Source organism: Phoenix dactylifera, chromosome 1 (genome assembly GCF_051530095.1).
Source record: "Phoenix dactylifera cultivar Ajwa chromosome 1, Ajwa_hap1_PhDact_Kaust_v1.1, whole genome shotgun sequence".
Lineage (NCBI taxonomy): Eukaryota > Viridiplantae > Streptophyta > Magnoliopsida > Arecales > Arecaceae > Phoenix > Phoenix dactylifera.
In genome coordinates, this window is record NC_143190.1 from 48,528,889 (window position 1) to 48,548,527 (window position 19,639).

Genomic DNA, 19,639 nt, shown 5'->3' on the forward strand with positions numbered 1-19,639 from the left:
GGATTTTATAAAAAAAAAATTATACTAGTACAAAAAGAATGTGGATGAGGGCCCAGATTTTAAAGTTGAAGATTCATAGATTTATACAATATCGAAGGATGCTATTCCTTGCAATATTTGTGCAATGAAATGTTGTTCACGTGATTGCAAAAATTTTTGCCGGCCATATGTCATAGGAGTCATGTAACATGCCTTATAATTTAAGTAATTAACAGAAAAAAAAGGAATACAAAAAAGGTTATGCAACGATAGGATTTCATAGATAGAAAAATAAAAAATTTCCTACGGTTTGTGCAATAAGGGCTGAGGAGGTGTTGTTCATATGGTTTGTGCAACAAGGACTGAGGTGTTGTTCATATGGTTTGTGCAATAAGGACTGAGGAGGTGCTGTTCACATCTCTCAGAAAAATTCAACCGTTATGCAACAGTTTAGCCATTTAATATTGGCTTGTATCCTCCATGCAAAAGAAGAATTCACCTCCCATTTATCCAAAGAAAATTCACTTTTTTTCGTGAACCACCACAGTCAGCATTAAGATGGCGGATAGTATGCGAGTCTACGACCTATTCCTGGCTGGAGAAAGAAAGTGGAACATTAGTTTTTAGTTATATCACCCTGGGCGCAGTGTTCCCGAAGTGCAGGTTTGGAGATCTACCTGCAGCCCGAGAATGAGGGCCAGGGACCTCTATCACCTCTTCAGGGGAGAACCTGCACAGAGGCACGACAATGCCTGGATCTGGAGGCTTCGAGTCCATCCGAGGATTGCTCTATTCATCTAGAAGCTTTTTGGGGGCCGTTTCGACCAAGGGTGTTCTGAGTAGATGGGGTCAAGTATTCCACCAACCTGCCTGGGACTACCTTCGGAAGAGCTCTATGAGGTCGCCATCCAGATCTATGGTCACGATTGCTGCTTATGTAGCTTACCATATCTGGCTAGCCCGAAATGCTTGAATTTTTAGAAGTCGTCAAGATTCATACTAAAGGGGACACTTGTTCATGTCCCTGAAATTACCCACTCATATACTGTTGGAGCTTTTTTGATGACTTAGGGCACCTGGGACTTCTCAACTCTTGCAGCAATCCGGACAATGTTCATCTCTTGAAAGCTTCGATTTCTGAGTTTCCTCAAGGTCAACTTCAATAGCTATGTGTTGGATGGTAATAGTAGAGATGAAGTTGTATTTGTTATTAGAGACCTGGATTCCAGACTCATAGTTGTGGGTGGGAGTTTGATTTTCGATACTTCAGTCCCAGGAGCAGAGTTGAGGGCCGCTTGGGTGGGCATCAGCTATGCTAAGTCCACATTGCCAGAAGGAAAGGGCTGGGATGTCTAGGAAAACTCTCTTCAATGGAGATGAGCAGAGGAAAGTGGTTCGAGCAAGTCTTGGGTGATAACATAAGTAATGGTTTCTGAAGAAGAAGCCAAAGTAAAGTCTCGACTTTTTATACGGCTCTCCTTGAGCAGTGAGCAAAGAGGGACGGAGGGTCAAGTCAGATTTTGGTTTCAGGCAGGAGGGAGTTTCAGTTGAACGAACGGATTAGTCATCACCCACCGATCATGAACGTTAGGTGTTTCAAAGAGAAGTCCAGTAACCAGAAGATTGAAGTGGGTCTCGCCTCTTTCATCTAAGATCAAAGGTGAAAGCAGATCGATCGTCACACATATATCGCTAAGCCGATTTCATCTTAGTTGAAGATAACTCTGCTACAGTGATTGTTTGGGTATAGAAATAAGTCCCGACATGTCGGAAAGATGGGGGCATGCCCCTGCTATAGGATATTTGAAGTCTGATGAGAGGAGGTACGTTTTTGTCGTAAGGCACATATACTCCAGATGGGACGGTCTCTAGACTCATCACTTTTATTTTATGCTTTGGACGGATTGGATGCTTGCGTTGGTGCATTCTGAGATACGTTACTTTTTAAATTTTTTTTGAATGGATTAGGACCGTGTGAATTGCGCATCTTAGCCGGAAACCTATTATTTCTTGGTAGGAGCTTCTAGGAACAGAGGAGAAACGATATGAGGCATCAGGTCTGGGTCGGTCAGGCTTCCGCAGTTCAGGCGTTCACAGCCCTGGCCACCGCCAATCTCTATGTCGTCTTCGTGCTCTCCTCCCATTCCGCCGCTCGGGACCGCCCTTCGCCCACTCTCCTCGCCGGAGCCGATTCTCGAGTCTCGAATTTCTTCTCCTCTCCTCTTATCTTCTTCTTTTTAGATGGAAAATTTAACTCGTAGAACCATGTACCCATGGAACCATGGACCCACACTGCTCCGCTATGGCCTTCTTCCCACCATCATCTCTTTTGCCCCGGGCTCCTCCCCGGCCGTCAGCACAGCCGCTATATGAAGGCTCTTTCCATTCTCCGGAATCAGTTCTTGGATGTCGCTAAAGAAGCCTTGGCCTGAGATCTCCCTTCGTATCCTCGCTTTCTCCTCGTCATGTAGGAGTATCCGTGGGGATTTCGCTTCTACTCTTCTAGCACTGCTATTTCTTTTCTCCTTATTCTTCTTAGCCTTCTCCTTCTCATTCTCTTCTTCGTCTGTGTATATTTGAAACTGAGGCGACGATGATGGGTGACTCGTCAAGGGTTCTTCTTCTTCTCCTCTTCATTGCCGTGGATGTATTCTTTTCTAGCAAGAGGCGAGGCAGCTCTGGAAGGTCTGCTGTTCCGCAGACAAACGACCTGCAGAATTTGCTAGCTGGGCGAGTCATCCGAGAAGAAGGAGAAGAAGAAGAGAAGGAATGATCTTTCCCTCTCATTGAATCAAGAATCCCCTCTAGGCCTTCAAACCCTAGGTCTCTGGCTGCTTTTCTTTCTCACTATTGGCTGGTGGTCTTCTTCTTCCTCGTGGGTATGGAGCTTGAAGTCGTGCCTCTTTCTCTCATTCTTCTTTTCTTTCTTCTCGCTGGATTTTATTCTTCTTCTTGTTATCTGGTCTTATATGAGGAGGCTGTGGTGATTCTTGAACGAGGATTTTGCTACATTATCAAGTGGAAACATGGCTTTTCTAAACGGTGAGGCAAACTTGGACGGTTGTTTGTTGTTCTTGTGAAGGCAACAATTTGCAGCCGTTTCAATCTGAGTCTCCTTTTCCTTTTCTTTGATTTTCTAGTTTCTGGGTTTTCTAAATTTTTTTTTATAAAAAAAATAATTCTTGTCATACATTCTCTTTTCTCCTGCTGAGCACAGGAAACACAACCAGCAAATGGAAAAATAATTCAAATACTCACCAGATGTTTTCCTTTCTGATTTGCATAAGAATTGATGGCTTAGAAGTATGGTTTTGCTTTTGTGGATTAGAAATATGCTACTGCTTAAGGATTAAAATACAATGCCAAGTGTCAAACTGTAATTTGCAGATCATGGAAATGGTACAAAGAGGGGAAAAACCTCCTAACATCAAGGTATACTATTCCTTGGGTTTTCTACATTAGTTTTTTCTGGGATGTTCCAATTTTAATAATTTCCTCTTTTATCTGATCCACAGGGGATTAATGACATGCCTTCCAACCCTAGTCAGCATATACCAAGACCTCTTTATGGCACCTGGACTCAAGGTTTGGACTTTAAATGTTATCTAAGTTTTTCTTTTAAATATTCAAGTTTTTTTTTGGAGAAGGGGGGGGGGTTGCTCTGCACTAAATATTTGACTCATCTGGAACTTTGCAACCGATGAACACTATGCGACTCGTGCAGCCAGTTGTGATCATCACTGTCAGGCATATAAACTCCAGCTTCATGTTTCAAATTTGGTGCTCCAAAAGAATCTGAAATGATAATCTTTGTAGATACTTGACAGAACGAGTTAGTGAGCGAGCGAGAGAGAGAGAGAGAGAGATTACTCATATGGACCGAATTTCAATATCATTCCTATCAAGCATGTCATGTAGGTAACAAAATTTTCTTTCTTCCCTATCAGGCAACCCTCTATTGTTATTCTCTCCTAGACCATCCACCCCTCAGTTCTGTATACCTCCAATTACTGTTAACACTTTGAATCCTTGCTTTTTCTCAACAGGGGAGGGACAGCATATGTAGAGAGAGCTGTACGTGCACGTATGTACCCACATGCATGTGCAGTCCCACACACACACACACACACACACACAGAGAGAGAGAGAGAGAGAGAGAGAGAGGTTAAATTGTTTTGGTGGTCGTAGTAGCTGGAGTTTATTGGACAGGTTCACAGTGAGGGAAAAATCATGGTGGGTCGTTTCTGCTGAAATTGGTGGATGAAACTTCGTTGGTGGGTTGGGGTGGATTGATGTGGTTGGCTAGTGTACCCAGCAGAGATTTGGAGAATGTAGGTAGCAAGTTTTGTTGATTAATCTTAATTGTAGTGATATGACATGGGGTTTGTGGTGATAGATTCAAATGTGCAGGCAGTGATCTATAAGGTGAATTGATAAGCAGACAAGGAGCAGATATGGGAGGAAATTGTTGTAAGATGAGGACATACCATGCCAAAAAAATGGGTGGTAACTGTGCTTAACTTTGAATAGGAAGCAGAGCGAGCCTTGAATCTACTGAAAGTGAAAGATTAGCATATATTAATTCTAAAGTTGTATTTCTTTTAAATTGCAAACATCATTCTGAAATCATTTTTACTAGGTAATCTAATACCGACATGCATGAGAAAACAATACAATTGGTGTTTCTGAGATCAAATTTGCTGTGATATCAGGATAGCTGAGTGAAATATATGCTAAGCAAATTTTTAATGGTTTTTTCCACCTCGTCAGTTGCCTATCAATATTTGCAGGTATTTTTGGAGGATCTCATTGATCTACATACCATTTCTTTCCATTCTTCTCTGCTCTTCTAAGTCTTTGATATTATCTCTTCAAAAAAATAATAGCTTTTCGATATTATGCGATCAGATTTGCACCAATTGAATACTTCAACTTCCATATATTTCATCCCTAGATTAGTTGCTTTTGTGATAAAATTTATGATATGATAAGGCGTAACGAATTGGAAGGGGGGAGTGCTCGGGGAGTGTCAGGAAGAGGGCACAAGTTTGGAAGTAGTTTGTGGTCAGAAAAGGACATATCATGCCAAAAATAGTCTAGAGGTGACTGTTATATTTGAAACCTCTTGCATAAGACCAATTCCTGCTCATAAGAAATTATAGAACTTGTAACAATTAAACTTATGTTGATTTTGAAAAAATTAAGGGAACATTTACTCCATTGTTACATTATCTATTACCTTCTTGCATGGAAAATGTATATTTGTTTTTTTGTGGTCTGATACCTTCTCCAATGCTAGAACTGATCATTAAGTGATGTATGAATACATTCTTAGGACAGTAAGTTCACTGCTGATAATCATATCAGTATTCATACATTTGGGGAGGGACTCTTGAAATTTTCTTTGCCATCATCACTTTCTACCTTTTTGAGTCATTGATCCAGGATCGCTTTTCCTTTTGACTATTTGGCAAATAATTTCTGCCTAACAAATGGATTCAATATTTGTATTCTCAGACATAACCTTGTAAGCGCCTTGTATGGATTCATTCAGAAACTAGAGGAAAGGGATGCTCGACAATTTCATGAGCTTAAGATACATAACTAATAGCATTGCTCAGCTCATCTGCCAACCAGCCTTCTAGGTTTCATTGAAAGCTTCTCACTTATTCAAGGTTCTGTTGGCCAGGATTTTGGCCAAAGTAATTGATGAATAATGTGAACCAGGCTTGTGGATCATAGACTCTTTAAGTCAACCATATAGTTTAGATTATGGTTGAGCATTAGACAAGTTACATTACCAATCATCTCTTGAAAGGTGTCTTACGATATCTTTGGCTTCCATTTTGTTGACCAAGAGGTTTTGTTCAGGAGATTTACAGCTGGGTAATCTGTGTTATGCTTGTAAATGATAGACTTCTTCTGAATAATCTTAAAGAGCAAATGAAACTGCAATTTTATGACTATCATATGATTGCAATCACTTTAGTGTTTGATTGTACGATAGGTTTTGAGCATCTGCACTGCACCAAATGAAGCCATTTCTACAATTTCTAGTGCATCATCACAGTACTGTCAACTTGTGTAGCAATGATACTAGTAACATTTGGATTTTGAAGCACCCAGAACGTAACAAGTTTACAATATAGACTGAGATGGATTCCATGTTTTTTTTCATTCATTGCAAAAAGTAAAAATTTGGCAGATTAATATTCATTTTTTTGTTGTCAAACAGCCATGGGAACACACTCAGCAGGCTCAGCAAAGGCCCATTGATGGCCTCCGATCCCAAGCAAGCAGGCAAAGGTTGAGTTCCAAAGTAAAAAGGGAGATCTCCCAACTGAATGGGAGATGTTTTGATGGTTCAGAGCCTTGGGGAGAAAGAAGTTTTGAAGAATACAGAAATAGAATCTGAAGCAGAAAAATCAAGGTAGTTCTCTTACCAAACTAGAGCCAATGAACATCCAAACTGCCGGGTTTGGGTCCCACCACAGCCCCCGGCAGTTGTGATGCCAGAAGCTCCAGTCAAATCATCCATTCAGGAGCACGAGTCTGATGATGAGAGGTCGACAGCTCTTGCCGACAATGGAGAAGATAAAAAGTAAGAGCATCTGATCTTGCTGCAGAATCACAGAACTCTAGTAATGTGGTGGCAAACATGAATTAATCTAGAACACAAGAACAAGAAGTTGGCATTTGAAGTTAAATATTGGGGCCAAATACATTTGACCAGTATTAAATAAACATCAATAGAGGATCATGAATGAGGCAGCTGGTTATTCAACATATGTAGGCTTTAGTGATATAATTCATGTGAATTTTGATCATCAAACAAAAGTAGATCGGAAAATAGCATAAGAGAGTCCATGGGAGAAAACTTCTCTGTATCTCTCCCCTAACACATGATTACGCGAACATCTTTAATTCCATATGGAGAATCCAAGTACTTTGCGTTTCATGTCTGGTCATTTTGCATCAAACTTGGTCTAGAGTGAATCTCAGAAGATTTTGCTTTTGTTGCAAGGCTGGGAGAAGAGCTGGCTTATAGGCCGCCGTACACAAGTTTATTAATATAATAAATAGCACTATAAATTGAGTTCATGAAGTCTACAGCCTTAATGTTACCTTCCTAAGTCTTGAAATGGGGGTAGACTGGAGTTGCAGGAACCTGTTTTAGCTGCAATGCAGAGTTGTCTTGCTTTGGGAGTTCCGGTCTTGATGATTCCATTTTACTATCTGCTCTTCTAGGAGCTGCTTGAAGGTAATTGTAGACAATTCTTAAGAGAGGCGTAAATGAAGTTTAGTATATTTTATCCTTTAGATAATAATAGAATATGAGGCAAGAGATGAGTGTTTTTGTTTTCTAAAATTCTGTCTTTCTTAAGTTCAAAATTATTTAAGTCTGTCTTTTTTTTTAAAAAAAATGTTTGTTCCGAATTTCAATCATTTGATCTAATAATTATATGTTCATAATATAATTTCGGTAAACTTTTGTAAATAAATGATGACCTACCGGCCTCTCACGTGATTTTTCACGTGTCCAACACCAGCCCAGCATGTATTGCAGCGGAGTGCGGACTCGGAATTCCCACCTCCCACGTGGCCGCCCAGGTGGCATCTCCTCCTACCTATATTTATATGGCCTTTCTTTGACTTACTGTGTTGGTGCTCATCTGATCCCTCTTTGTTGTCGAATCTCTAGGGGCGCACCTTGGGATGCATAGGTGGCATCGTATTCGTGGGGACGGCGTCGTCGTCACCTAAACACCGTCGTTTTTCGTCCACCACGCCTGCCCACCTTCGGAGATGACGTCCCCTCGCGGTTATCCAAAGCCGCCCCGACTCGCTCTCTCTTTCACGCCTCCTCTGCTCTTTTCTCCCCTTCTTTTCCTCTTTCGCAGAAAAGATTCCATTCGTCGTACACATGCTCTGCGTTCATGCCTGCCACAGAGAAGAGAGAGAGAGAGAGAGAGAGAGAGTACCGTGTGGGAAAACCAAGAATATAGATGCAAATTGATTAAGATTCTGGAATAAGATGGTATTATCAGTAGATGATCGGTTCCCGTTGTCATTCTACTTCAGAATCGCCGGCCAGATCGTAAAACAAGTGAGGCTCTCTCTCTCTCTCTCTAGATTTTTCTTTTAACTATTTGAGTTTTTATTAGTTAATTTATATTTGTTTTTTTCCTTCAAAATAGGCCAAAAGTTTATAGGGACGAAGGGAATTTGGATGATCTTTACCCGACCCTTAATCGATACTTAGGGTCTCTCCCTAGCTCTTTAGTGGTTTTGCCCTGTTAGATCGGATAGGGCTTGGTAGCTTTGGTTGTTTTTTTTGTGTGGTTGGCTGTTTGGATGATTCTTGTGTGGTTTTGCCCAGTTAGATGGGATAGGGCTCGGTAGCTTGGGTTGTTTTGTTTGTGCGGTTGGCTGTTTGGATGATTCTTGTGTGGTTTTGCCCAGTTAGATGGGATAGGGCTTGGTAGCTTTGGTTGTTTTGTTTGCGCGGTTGGCTGTTTGGATGATTCTTATTGTCCATCGAAATAGAAGTGATAAAATTTAAATTGATGGTGACTATATGACTTTTTTCCTTATAAACCAATCATTTGATTGGTCGGGACTCTCCATATGTTTTCTTGATATGGTAACCATTAATCAAACAAGACATATTCATGAATTCTAAAATCCTTCTTGTTCATGCAGTTACAATATAAAAGAATGTTAACAATGTCATGAATGGATTTTTTGTGACACATGTTTGTGAATTTGCAGATTGATGTCTGAGATTATTCCTCAGCACCGGAGTTTCTCAAAGTACGCCAAAAAGGAAAAGCTTCACCACAAGAAGGTATTGCTTGCTACTTTGGCTTCTTCCATTATTTTAAAGCAATACTAAAGTATGTTTGCTGATATATGTTCATTATACTCAACTGTATGTTATTTTTGAATGCTTCTTTCTCTTTTGCGTTAACCTTTTCTTCAACACTGGATCAGATTCTGCACGAATTCTCCAAAGAACTTGAAAAATTGAAGACACTCTTTGGTAGAAATAATAATGAGACTGGCAGTCAGCTTACAAGGAGGTCTAAGGATAGTAAAGATGATTCCAGTTTGACATCTCAAAAATGGATTGAGAACAATGACGAGAAGGTATGCCACTGTGACAGTATTCTGCAGATTTTTGTCCCATACAAATGTGTATTTATTGGTTTAAAATTGAGTTTTTCTACGTGCTTAATAAGATTTTACTATAATAATAAGGCTACTGTCGAGGCATTTCTTAGATCATGCCATGGAACCATTCTCTAGGTATAAATTCTAAAATCTTACACAGTAGAATTAAGGAGAAAAATATACAATGGGGTCCAAGATATACACTAGGTTGAATTTGTTTCATGGTTTGAGCTGCACTTTGCAACTGCTGTCAACCTAATGTCACCCTTCTTTCTATAATATATTAGAGCTATTTGATTTATGGAAGTTTCATCTGATTTTGGCTGAAATTTATCAGTTTCACTCCATTTTTTCCATTTTGGTGATTTTGGCTAAAACCCGTAAATATTAGGTGTTGTTTGGCATCACTTTCCTTTTTATATTTTCATAAATAAAAAAATTAAAATTTTCTGTTATTTTTCTAATTTAAAAAATGTAAACATGTTTGTTATAGTCAATTATTTTTTATTATTTTTAAAAAATCAACATATTGATGGTGATGGACATGGTGGTAGTTGTAGCAGTGGTAGAGGTGGTGATAGTGTTGGTGGTTGGTTTGATGGTGGTAAAGTAAAGGTGGTGATGATAGCAGCAGTCATGGTATGCTGAATCGGCCCATACCGTATGGGCCGATTCAGCCAGTATCGTATCGGTCCGGACTCTAACCGGTACGGTTTAGCCGTGGAAAATGGTACACAGCCCGTACCGACAGAACTTAGCCAGAGCTGGAGAAGAAGAAGAAGAGAAGGAGAGAGCGAGCGGAGGAGGGAGGGAGAAGGAGAGGCCTCCGCCGGCCCCCCGCGGCCCTCTGTGGGCGGCGGAGGCCTCTCCTTCTCCCTCTCTCGCTCGCTCTTTCTTTCACCTCGTCTTCTCCGGCTCCGGCTCTTGGTACAGGCCCGGTACCGAGAACGATGAACCGGTTTGGCAGACCATCGGTACGCCTACTAGTACCAGTTCAAAATACGTTGGCAACGGTGATGTGGTGGAGACGATGCAGTGGTGACAATGGTGGTGGTGAGGGCACCAACGATGTGGTGGAGGCAATGGCTATGGTAACGATGATATAGTGGAAGAGTTGATAGTCGTGTTGGTCATGGCGATGGTAGTGGTGGTGAAGGTGCCAGTGGTATGGTGGAGGTGGCGATAATGGTAGCTATGGTGTGTTGACAATGATGGCGGCAACGATGGTGGCAACAATAATTCAAGTAGATTTTAAAATAGAAAATAAAAACAATAGTATAAAACATATTTTTTATTTGATTTTTGTAATGTTGTTTTTAAAAATAGAAAACAAGAAATAAAAGCAATGCCAAACAGGCTCTAAAGGCTAAAGATTTTTTTCTCTTTTTTTGAGTGAACTTGCTCATGGTAAGATGTCAAGCCTCTAGGAGGCATATCTACATGATTAAATTTAATTTTATAAGTCTTTAGTAGATTTGAGAGGACATAGATGTTGGGTTGCAAGAAATTCAGGGGAGGATTCTTTCTTTAAATATATTGATGTCTTAAGTTTATGCAAAGAAGAAAGATCTTGTAGTCCACACTTACACTTCATGCAATATTACCAATAATCAAGTTTCAATGATTGATAAGTATTTTTTGTTGTTTCAAGTTTCAGCATGAATGTATATGATTGGTGTTTTAAGTTCCTTAGATTGAAAAACGGTTTCTAATGATTTTTTGATGTTGCATTATTTTGTAAGTTTTCTTTTGTTTTCTTGAAGCTCTGTTGTTTTAACAGATTTTTGAAAGGTTAAGGGCTGCCCAATGTGAAAGACTACACTCATCAAGAGTAAATCAACTATGCAAATACTTTCAACATTATTTTGACAGCACAAGTAATCCATTTATTTCCTGCAGTAGCTACTGGATGCTAATGCAATGCAAATTGTTGTGATGCCTCTTACTTTGGTGAATTCAAAGTAGAATATATGGAAGACGCTAGGAAGAGACACTATAGTTGCAGGCTGCATGAAGTACTCCGTCAGATTTAGCAAGTTTCAGGCACGTGATTTAAGGTCCTCACTTTAAAAAGTTAATGTCACATTTACAGTGTTCCATCCCATTCCTACAAGAAAAGAAGATGAAAAGTGGTTGTCTGTCTTTCTTAATAGGTGGCCTGCTCACATAGTTATCACTGGGTCTCCTATAGGTAAGTCCCTCAATGAGAATCTCTAAATTCAGCCATGAATTTGCCTGTAAGACCTAGGCCCTCCTCGCTTGGTGTTTAGATGAGTCATACTATAAAAGGTCACTTCTTAGTTTCTGTTTTAGAGCAAGGGTATGTTAATACTAACACTCAACATGTAAACACGGATGCTTTTCTGTACCAGCTTCCATTGCCTTTCACATGCTGACAATGATCTTTCTTAAGATCCATATGCCTACATAGTGTATAATATTATTTATTCTGTCTTATTTTTGTTGCTAAGCTTGTCTTGTTATCTATAATGCTTATGTTATAGTACAGTATGAAGCCATGCTACTTACTAATGTGATGCTATAGTATCACAACCTATGCTTTCAAGAGCAATGGATAGGGTGCTGGTCATATTAAGCTAGCTTGAGAACCCCAAACCAAAGTCACATCATCTACAAATATGTAATTGTAGAAATTTCAGGCCTAGCTATTGCCAGATCTGAAAATAGTAATCCTTTTCTTTTCAAAATATAAGCTGTGGTTGACAGGTTTTATTTTGATTACTTGATGTCAAAACTTGGTCTATCCATAGTAGATGCTTCCATATATCAAGGTTAATCAACATGGGACCAAGTCCTTCAATTTATATATATTCGATGTTACACGACAACATCAAACTTCATTTACTATGAAAAAAGTAACATCATTCGTGAAATTCCTCTATAAGTTGCCCCATCTAAAGATCAGATTCTTGATGTTCTACCAAGAGACTCCTGATGGCAAATCAGACCTCTTCGCTTGCTTCATGTTCCCTTGCTATCACGTTCACAGTTGCACTGTTGCTATTCATTGATTTTAAATAGATATTCAAGTTTAGGCTCATTGCCACTTATGATGGCTGACATATTTTGACCACTGTGGTTCCCAGTTTCCATATTCATCAATCAAGTTTTAAATGTTTGCAGGCAACATACTGCAGGTCAATCAGAACATGTGATAGGTATCATATCCCTCATTCATATCATTAATATTTCTACATTGGATAGTTCAATTCACATTGCTGTACAACAGTTCTCCCAAAACAATAACCCATCTGTTGTGAAAAGTGACAGTTTTGATAGCAATGCCTTCATGGATAATATCAACCTGGAATCTGGGATTGCAGTAGATGCAAATAGTACTTGCACACCTTTGCATGTCTCCTTTCCAATGGCTCGTACAGCAGTGAGAGATCATGATAGCACATTACATGCTGTTGGGCAGTACTCTCCTTCTCCTGCTGTTTCTTGGATAGAAGATCTTCCACTTGTTGGCCAAGTTTCTCATGTCATCTTTCCTGAAACGACAAATGAGCATTTGGTCCCTGTATGCGGAGAGTCTTCAACATCGACTGGTATTCACAACATGCATATAGTAAGTTCTGACCTTCTATTTCTGTAATGCTCCTTTAATTGCATGCAATGCTGGGCATCTTCGGTTAGCATGGTGTGCAGGCTACTAAATTTTTGCTTTGTTCTGATGACCCTGCATTGTTTGTCAGAAAATGCTTTTGGGACCTGGTTACATGCACACAAAAAATTGCTTGGGCCCACTAATGCTGGGCTGGTAGCTTCTTGATAAATTGGCCCCTGTAGTGGCAGTAATTCCTGTTGCTGATACCAACCTCCTTGTGCCACATGGCAGAATGAGCTTTTTGTGTGCATAGAACCGGCCCCCTATAGTATTTTGCTTGTTTGTCCTCAGATTTGAGTCACTCATATGTTTGTTTTGCAGTCAGCGAGATTGATGGAAGAATTTATGGAACTTGCTAAAGACAATACAGACAAGAACTTAGAGACTTGTGGGATCCTTGGTGCTTTCCTTGTAAGCTTGATACTTCGTTAATTAACAGATACCTTTTAAGTTCTTGAAATAATTTTTGCTATTATCATTTTTTTGGTCTCTTTTTATTGAAGATACGGATAGCAAATGTTTGAATTTTTTTGAAAACATATTTGGGAAATTAATTATTGACCTTATGAATGCAGAAGGATCGGACTTTCTATGTAACCACGCTAATAATACCAAAGCAGGAAACAACTTCCAGTTCAGTATGTCAATAACTGAATTTATTTACTTCGTTTTTCTTAAAATATTTTCAATATTCTCCATTTTTTTTTTTGCTCTTTAGTTTCATATATTCTCCCACCAGTTACCAGCTGAACTGCATGACAGTGTCAGGCATTAAATGAGGAGGAAATACATGCCATATTGGATGAACAGTCCCTCTTTCCAGCAGGATGGATTCATGTTTGTATCTGAACTTCTGTTTCCATTTTCTGCATTTTACGAATTTCTCATTGTTCATGGGATGCCATGCAAGCAATATTGGCAGTATTCTGTTATTCCCAGAATAAATGAGAATTTTTATTAAATTCTATTGAGGTACTAACTTCTAGTGATAACCTCATTTGTCTTGTGGCAACCATATATATTGTACAAAACTCCTTGATTTTTTCTCCTGTTTCTCAAGCCAATTAGCAACCCAACTGGCTTTCCTAAACTTTTGCGGCAAAATAAAGTTAGTACACTTGCTCCTGATATTCATCGAATATATTCCTATGGATAGACAGGATATGCCATTTTCTGTTTACCATTCTGATTAATGCCAAGCGATCAGTTTCCATTTTAATTGTCTAGTCACATTTCTTTCCTGAATTGCTGAATGGGTGGGATACTAGTTGAAATGCATAATATTCATTGCAATGCATGTGAAAATATGAGTTGACAAATTGAGGTAGCTACTTGGTACTATAAGTACTATTCAATTTTTACTTATATAGTGTTAACCTTGTTTTGGAGAAGTTAGCTTGATTTTATTTGGAACATGTAGCAGTTCTTCAAGTATATATACTAGTCTAATCCCAATTCTTTCCTTTTGTTTAAGGTTGTGAAGTGGAGAATTATGTAAAATCTACCATATTAACTAAATACTTTGAGTATACCAAGACAAAAAGAATTGACAATATGTCCAGATTGGGCATTGCTTGGGTACCATTATGAACTTAGGACCTTTAAAAACTTAGTAGGACACTATGCAGACGAGGATTTTATTAGAAGTACAACATAATGTGACTTACTGAAAATATCATTTTATTTTAACCGCCTTGATTTTATTGTGCAATATGCTGGGAACTTGATTGAGGATTTTTAGATAAAACTGAAGCAACATGAAATAATAAATTGCAACTTTGAATCATAATTATGCTATAACTCAGTAAATAATTATATGAACTTGTTGTGTGGATCAGACTGTCAGGTAGTGAAGAGGGAGCATGTAGTCAAGATCAAACCATGGGAAACAGGTTGACATGCTTATTATGGTAAAACTAAGTACTTAAGCATTAGATACAGATACCTAAGGAAAAATTATAAGTAGAAGCTATGGAGGATAAGATGAGGAAGAACAACTTGAGATAGTTTGTGCGGTAAGAGAGATTGAATGACAGATATCAAATTACTTGAATGTAGGTAGTAAAAGAAAGGAACAATTTCTATTTGGCTTAAAAAAAAACTAATGGTGGAATATAATCCTTGAAGCTGGTCCAGTTGTTGGCATTAAGCATTTAAATCTTGAAGATTGCTACTTTATTAACGCCAGTACAGTACGATCCTTGATATGGGGGCAGTAGACTTTGGTACAAATTAGCAAAAATAGAGAGAGAAAGTGTGGTTTGAGATCAGTATGGGGTTGATTTGCCTTGATACCATGTATTATGAGCCCGGTATGCCAAATTCAGCACATACCGGGATCTCCATTACCAGTCTCTGGATGGTTTAGTACTTATCAGCCGGCAAGGGGCTGGTATAGGTGGTTTTTTAATCCTGCGTTGGTGTAGAACTTCTTTTTAAGTAACATTTTGTTTCTATGAGGTTTAACAGTGGCATGTCTTGGTCTGACTTCCTATCGTATTTGATTTGTCTGCATTAGTATCTTGTCAACATTAGAAGTGTGTTGAGAGGCATTTTTATGTGTGCATGTGTCCAATTTTTTATTTATTCACATGCTAGTGTAGCATGAATGTGGATGCTAGAGTTAGTATGTTCCGCACATTAAATAATCAACCTTCACAAGTACTATGATGAGAATCCAGCAACCATCCACAAAACAATTATTTCGTTAATAAAATGTGTGGGTTACAGCTAAATCTATAATTACAGATGAGGAATCTTAACTTAAAAAATTTCTGGTAAGAAATATTAGTTCCATTTTTTGTTACCATGTCTTGCATAATCATAATTTACAATTTTACGTTGGTAATAGTAAGGAAAAGAAACTGTGAAGCTGAAATAACTTGGTGCAATTGGGTCAAATAAGCCTCTATAGAATCCTTTCTATTGCGCCTAAAATCTCTATTTCTGCAAATATGTCACGTTTCTATTGTTGGTTCCTATGGAGGTACATTGCAACAAATCTTTTTTTTTGCAGCATTGCTTCTATGATCTTAGGAGCACAGGCCGCCATGGCCCAAAGGGTTATGAATTGCCAACTTAGGCATGCTGACATGTTTCAAATCATATTTCATGTTGACTTGTCATCTTGTTGATGGCACTTGAAATCTATACGTCAAGGTTGGAGGAACCGGTACCGGGCACTGTACCGAAGAACTGGTGGGATGGGTTGGTACAGACCATGCCGGGCCTATACCGACAGAGTCAACTATATCATGGGAGAGAGAAAGGGGAGAGACGGAGGGAGGCTGGCGGACGCCGGCGGAGGCCGCGACAGGCGAGGCGCGGCCCGTTCCCCTATTTCGAATGAAACAGGGGTCTGACCGCTTTAGTTTTCGTGATTTTTAAGTGAAGTCGGCAAGTGAGTTTTCGACTTCACTTAAAAATTACAAAATTTTTTAGCTGCTACTGGACCCCTATTTCGTTCGAAACAGGAGAATCAGCCGCCGCCTCACCTGCTGCGGCCTCCGGCTTCCGATGGCATACCGACCTCTCCCTCTCTCTCCCTCCCCCGTCCGCTCACTCTTTTTTTTTTGGGCTTTGGCAACGAGTCTCGTGTCCATTGCCAGAACTGTACCAGTGAGCCACTAGTACGGCTCGGAACCACCTGGTTCGAGACGGTTCCTCCAACCTTGCTATAAGTGATATTGACATCTTCACATCCATTCAATGTGAGTATGCACGAACCATGCTTGTAGGCGTGAATTGTTACGTACACTTTGGGTGGTTATTTCTGTTCATGATAATTAAATTTGATTTTTATTTTTGTTATGTATGAACTAATGTTTAGTTGAACTCTTTGTTTTTGTTATTGATTGTGATAGTTAGGATATAATTCTTCCCTATGGAATTGATTGATCACTGTTCCCCGTAGAACCTTGACGGCTCTTTCAATTCTTTGTCATTTTTCGTTCTGAAAATATTTTTCTTTTGCAGACGCACCCTTCTCAAACTTGCTTCCTATCATCAATAGATTTGCATACTCAATACTCTTACCAGGTACAAGGACACTTGCATTAACTTTTTGTTTGATTAACATATGTTTGTGAAATTTATATAGTGTAGTTTGCATTTTCAATCTGTTTGATTGGTTCGTCCTAGTGCAAGATGACTCTGTGCTCTGCTTGTAGCACGCACAGCAGAAAATGACAATTTATCTAAAATATATTTTTGATCCAGGAGAATCATCAATTTTAAAGAAATAAAATCATGGTGGGATGCTTATAGTTACTTTCAAGATAGAAATTAATAAATTTTAGCTCTAATTCCATTTATTTTTGGTTGATTCTGAAAAAGATCGGTGTTGCCATGCTTTCACAGCAGGTTTCTCATTGCACATAATATGCAAACATGCAATGCGCGGCTAATGGATTTCGTAGAAGGCTGAAGAAAAATACCATTCATCAGCAAAATATCACTTTTATGCCCACACACACCATCCCTTCCCACGGCCTCCTCCCTCCCCTGGTTATGCTCTGCTTTTCAGTGAGGACATTTTGTAATTTTCATTATGTAGGCAACATTGGTGTTAAGGACCACGTGCATTTGGAAATGTGCTTATACAATCATTTTCTTTTTTCAAACCTTGTTGTAACCTAAGCAAACCACAGTGACTGGTTTGTGGTCAGCCTTTGTGGGTTTCTAAGTATTGGAAGGATGCAACTTCACTTTTAAGTTTAGGGATCTGAATCAAGGACAAGTGATTTCAGAGTCAAAGCATTATTAGATCAAACTTTGTTAATTGTGGAGGTCTCAGTACCTTATATCTTTCTTCGCTTTTACCAACTGATTTGCATGAGATTTCTGTAGTTGTTATTCTCCACTTTCAGAGATATAGTGGTCTTTCCAATCACCACATTTTTAACAGTCAGTTGTGTGTTTAGGTCATGCTACCAGAGGCTGTTGCTATTGTTATGGCTCCAACAGATCCTACAAGGTAAGTTCTACTCCCTGTATCATAGGTAAAGAAATAGGCATTGAAAATAAATGCTTTCGTGCCACCCATTTTTCCTCTTGTTGGTAATCATGAATCTTGGTCTAGCTACAAGACAAGATTCTTGAGTATTTGATTCACGAGACCCTCTGAATGTGCTTTTCAACTGAAAAGTACCAGGTTTGCGCGGTCAAATATAAGTTAGATATTTGTAGTCCAACAAGCTCAACATGCTTATTAAGAAATCTCTAGCTTGCTAGAAATTGTCACATTGAACGACAAAGATAAGATGACCCCACATCCTCTTCCTACATAACAAGCACCATGAACAACCTTTAGTGTACCGTTGATCACACAACAGAAATTGGCCAACCGCATTGATCCATGCTTCAACTGCATGCATAGAACCCGATGAAAATTCATAAGCTTATAAAATAAAATCCCTTTGAGTGCTTTGCCCAGAAAATGATCCAACACGTCCATTCTTGGCCCACGTGTTTGCTCACATCAAGGCCTGTTAATTCAAGCCTTTATTGTCCTATAAAAATGTCCGATGGATTAATATCTCAGAAATATGATCATAGAATCTCATTTACATATTGCAAATGCAAGTTTAAATACTTTTCAATTTGATTGATGCAGGACTTCTGGTATTTTCCGGCTAACTGACCCAGGAGGGATTACTGTCCTAAAAGAATGCGAGGAAAGGGGTTTCCATACTCATCCAGAAACTGCTGATGGCAGTCCCGTTTATGAGAACTGCTCCAATATTTACATCAATCCAAATTTGAGGTTTGAGATTATTGATCTCCGATCTGCTTCCCCATGACAGATGTTATATGCCATTGACATGCGGATGTATAGTTGTATATATGTAAATTGACTTGTATCAGAAGGTGTTTCTTCAAGGTTTTGTTTCACAAGGTGATGGAAGACGTGTGAGAATCCGCTCTTATACCTGACGATAAATACAGAAAGCCACATCTGCATGGATGTATTTAAGTATGCATGGTAAGCTGGTAGTGTACTAATGTGTACATAGAGTAGTATCATCTTGTTTTCTATTGCAAAGATGGCCTTGCAAATTGGCGACACATGCAGCAGGTTATGACATTTTGATTCTGTGGATAAATGTTTCTTACATAAATTATTAGTTAATAATGGTAGATATCCACAGTTTATTTTTTACAGACTGCTGTATGGAGCATTTTGATGTGCAACCGTCCACAGTATTTTTTGCAGGGACTGACATAAGCAGCATTTTGATGTCAGCATTACGGTTTATAAAAGAGAATGTCTGTTATGGTTTGCTTGCAGGCTATATGGTGGAATCAGGTTATCAAGCTTGTCAGGTTTGTAACCTGATTTTGAAGGTGCCGAGGGGTTTTTTTTGATGTTTCTATGCATATGCATCATCATTTAATATGCCCGGCCTTAGAGGAAACTATCGAATGACAATTTTACAGAACATCAAAATGTTTACAAGGCCAATGTAATAATAACCAATCATATGATTCCAACAAGTTCGGCAAAGATCCGATTGACTTCGGAAAGAAGTTTTTTTTTTTTTTTTAATAGGCTACCCTTGTAACACGGGATCAGCGAACATCTCAGCACCTTCGCATGAAACGGGAAAACATTCGTTGGTTGCAGATATTGTTTTTCCTCCATATGGAGTCCTATGTAAGTCATTCAATGCAGGTACAGCACCCACTGGATTACCAGCTTCTTGCCACAGCAATCTAATGCAAACAAATCATGATATTTTGTGTTTAGCTGTGCTTTTGGATAGGTTCTCATTTCTTCTCAGTTCGGTATAATGAATATTTAAAATGCATCACAGAATTTATTGTGCCAGTGAAATCAGACAACCCCTCACAGGC

At 39.0% G+C, this 19,639-nt stretch overlaps 1 protein-coding gene across 8 annotated transcripts; it reads left to right on the forward strand.

Annotated features, from left to right (window-relative positions):
• Nucleotides 1–1,825: 1,825 nt before the first annotated feature.
• LOC103715835 (AMSH-like ubiquitin thioesterase 2) lies at nucleotides 1,826–18,944 on the forward strand. Of its 8 annotated transcripts, XM_088704576.2 has the most exons (17): nucleotides 2,014–3,021; nucleotides 3,197–3,411; nucleotides 3,495–3,564; nucleotides 6,215–6,580; nucleotides 7,530–7,590; nucleotides 7,682–8,086; nucleotides 8,178–8,243; nucleotides 8,752–8,827; nucleotides 8,974–9,129; nucleotides 12,298–12,332; nucleotides 12,445–12,745; nucleotides 13,106–13,195; nucleotides 13,360–13,422; nucleotides 13,547–13,621; nucleotides 16,760–16,822; nucleotides 17,707–17,759; nucleotides 18,399–18,944. In XM_088704576.2, exons 8-17 carry the CDS (start codon nucleotides 8,756–8,758, stop codon nucleotides 18,583–18,585), a joined length of 1,095 nt encoding a protein of 364 aa, XP_088560702.2. In that variant the 5' UTR covers nucleotides 2,014–3,021; nucleotides 3,197–3,411; nucleotides 3,495–3,564; nucleotides 6,215–6,580; nucleotides 7,530–7,590; nucleotides 7,682–8,086; nucleotides 8,178–8,243; nucleotides 8,752–8,755; the 3' UTR covers nucleotides 18,586–18,944. The 8 variants fall into 8 exon arrangements, with proteins under 8 accessions (XP_089781035.1, XP_038981543.3, XP_038981546.3 ...); XM_089924911.1 differs by lacking the exons at nucleotides 2,014–3,021; nucleotides 3,197–3,411; nucleotides 3,495–3,564 and having other exon boundaries at nucleotides 6,475–6,580; nucleotides 12,439–12,745; XM_089924909.1 differs by lacking the exons at nucleotides 7,530–7,590; nucleotides 7,682–8,086; nucleotides 8,178–8,243 and having other exon boundaries at nucleotides 1,826–3,411; nucleotides 12,439–12,745.
• Nucleotides 18,945–19,639: the final 695 nt, after the last annotated feature.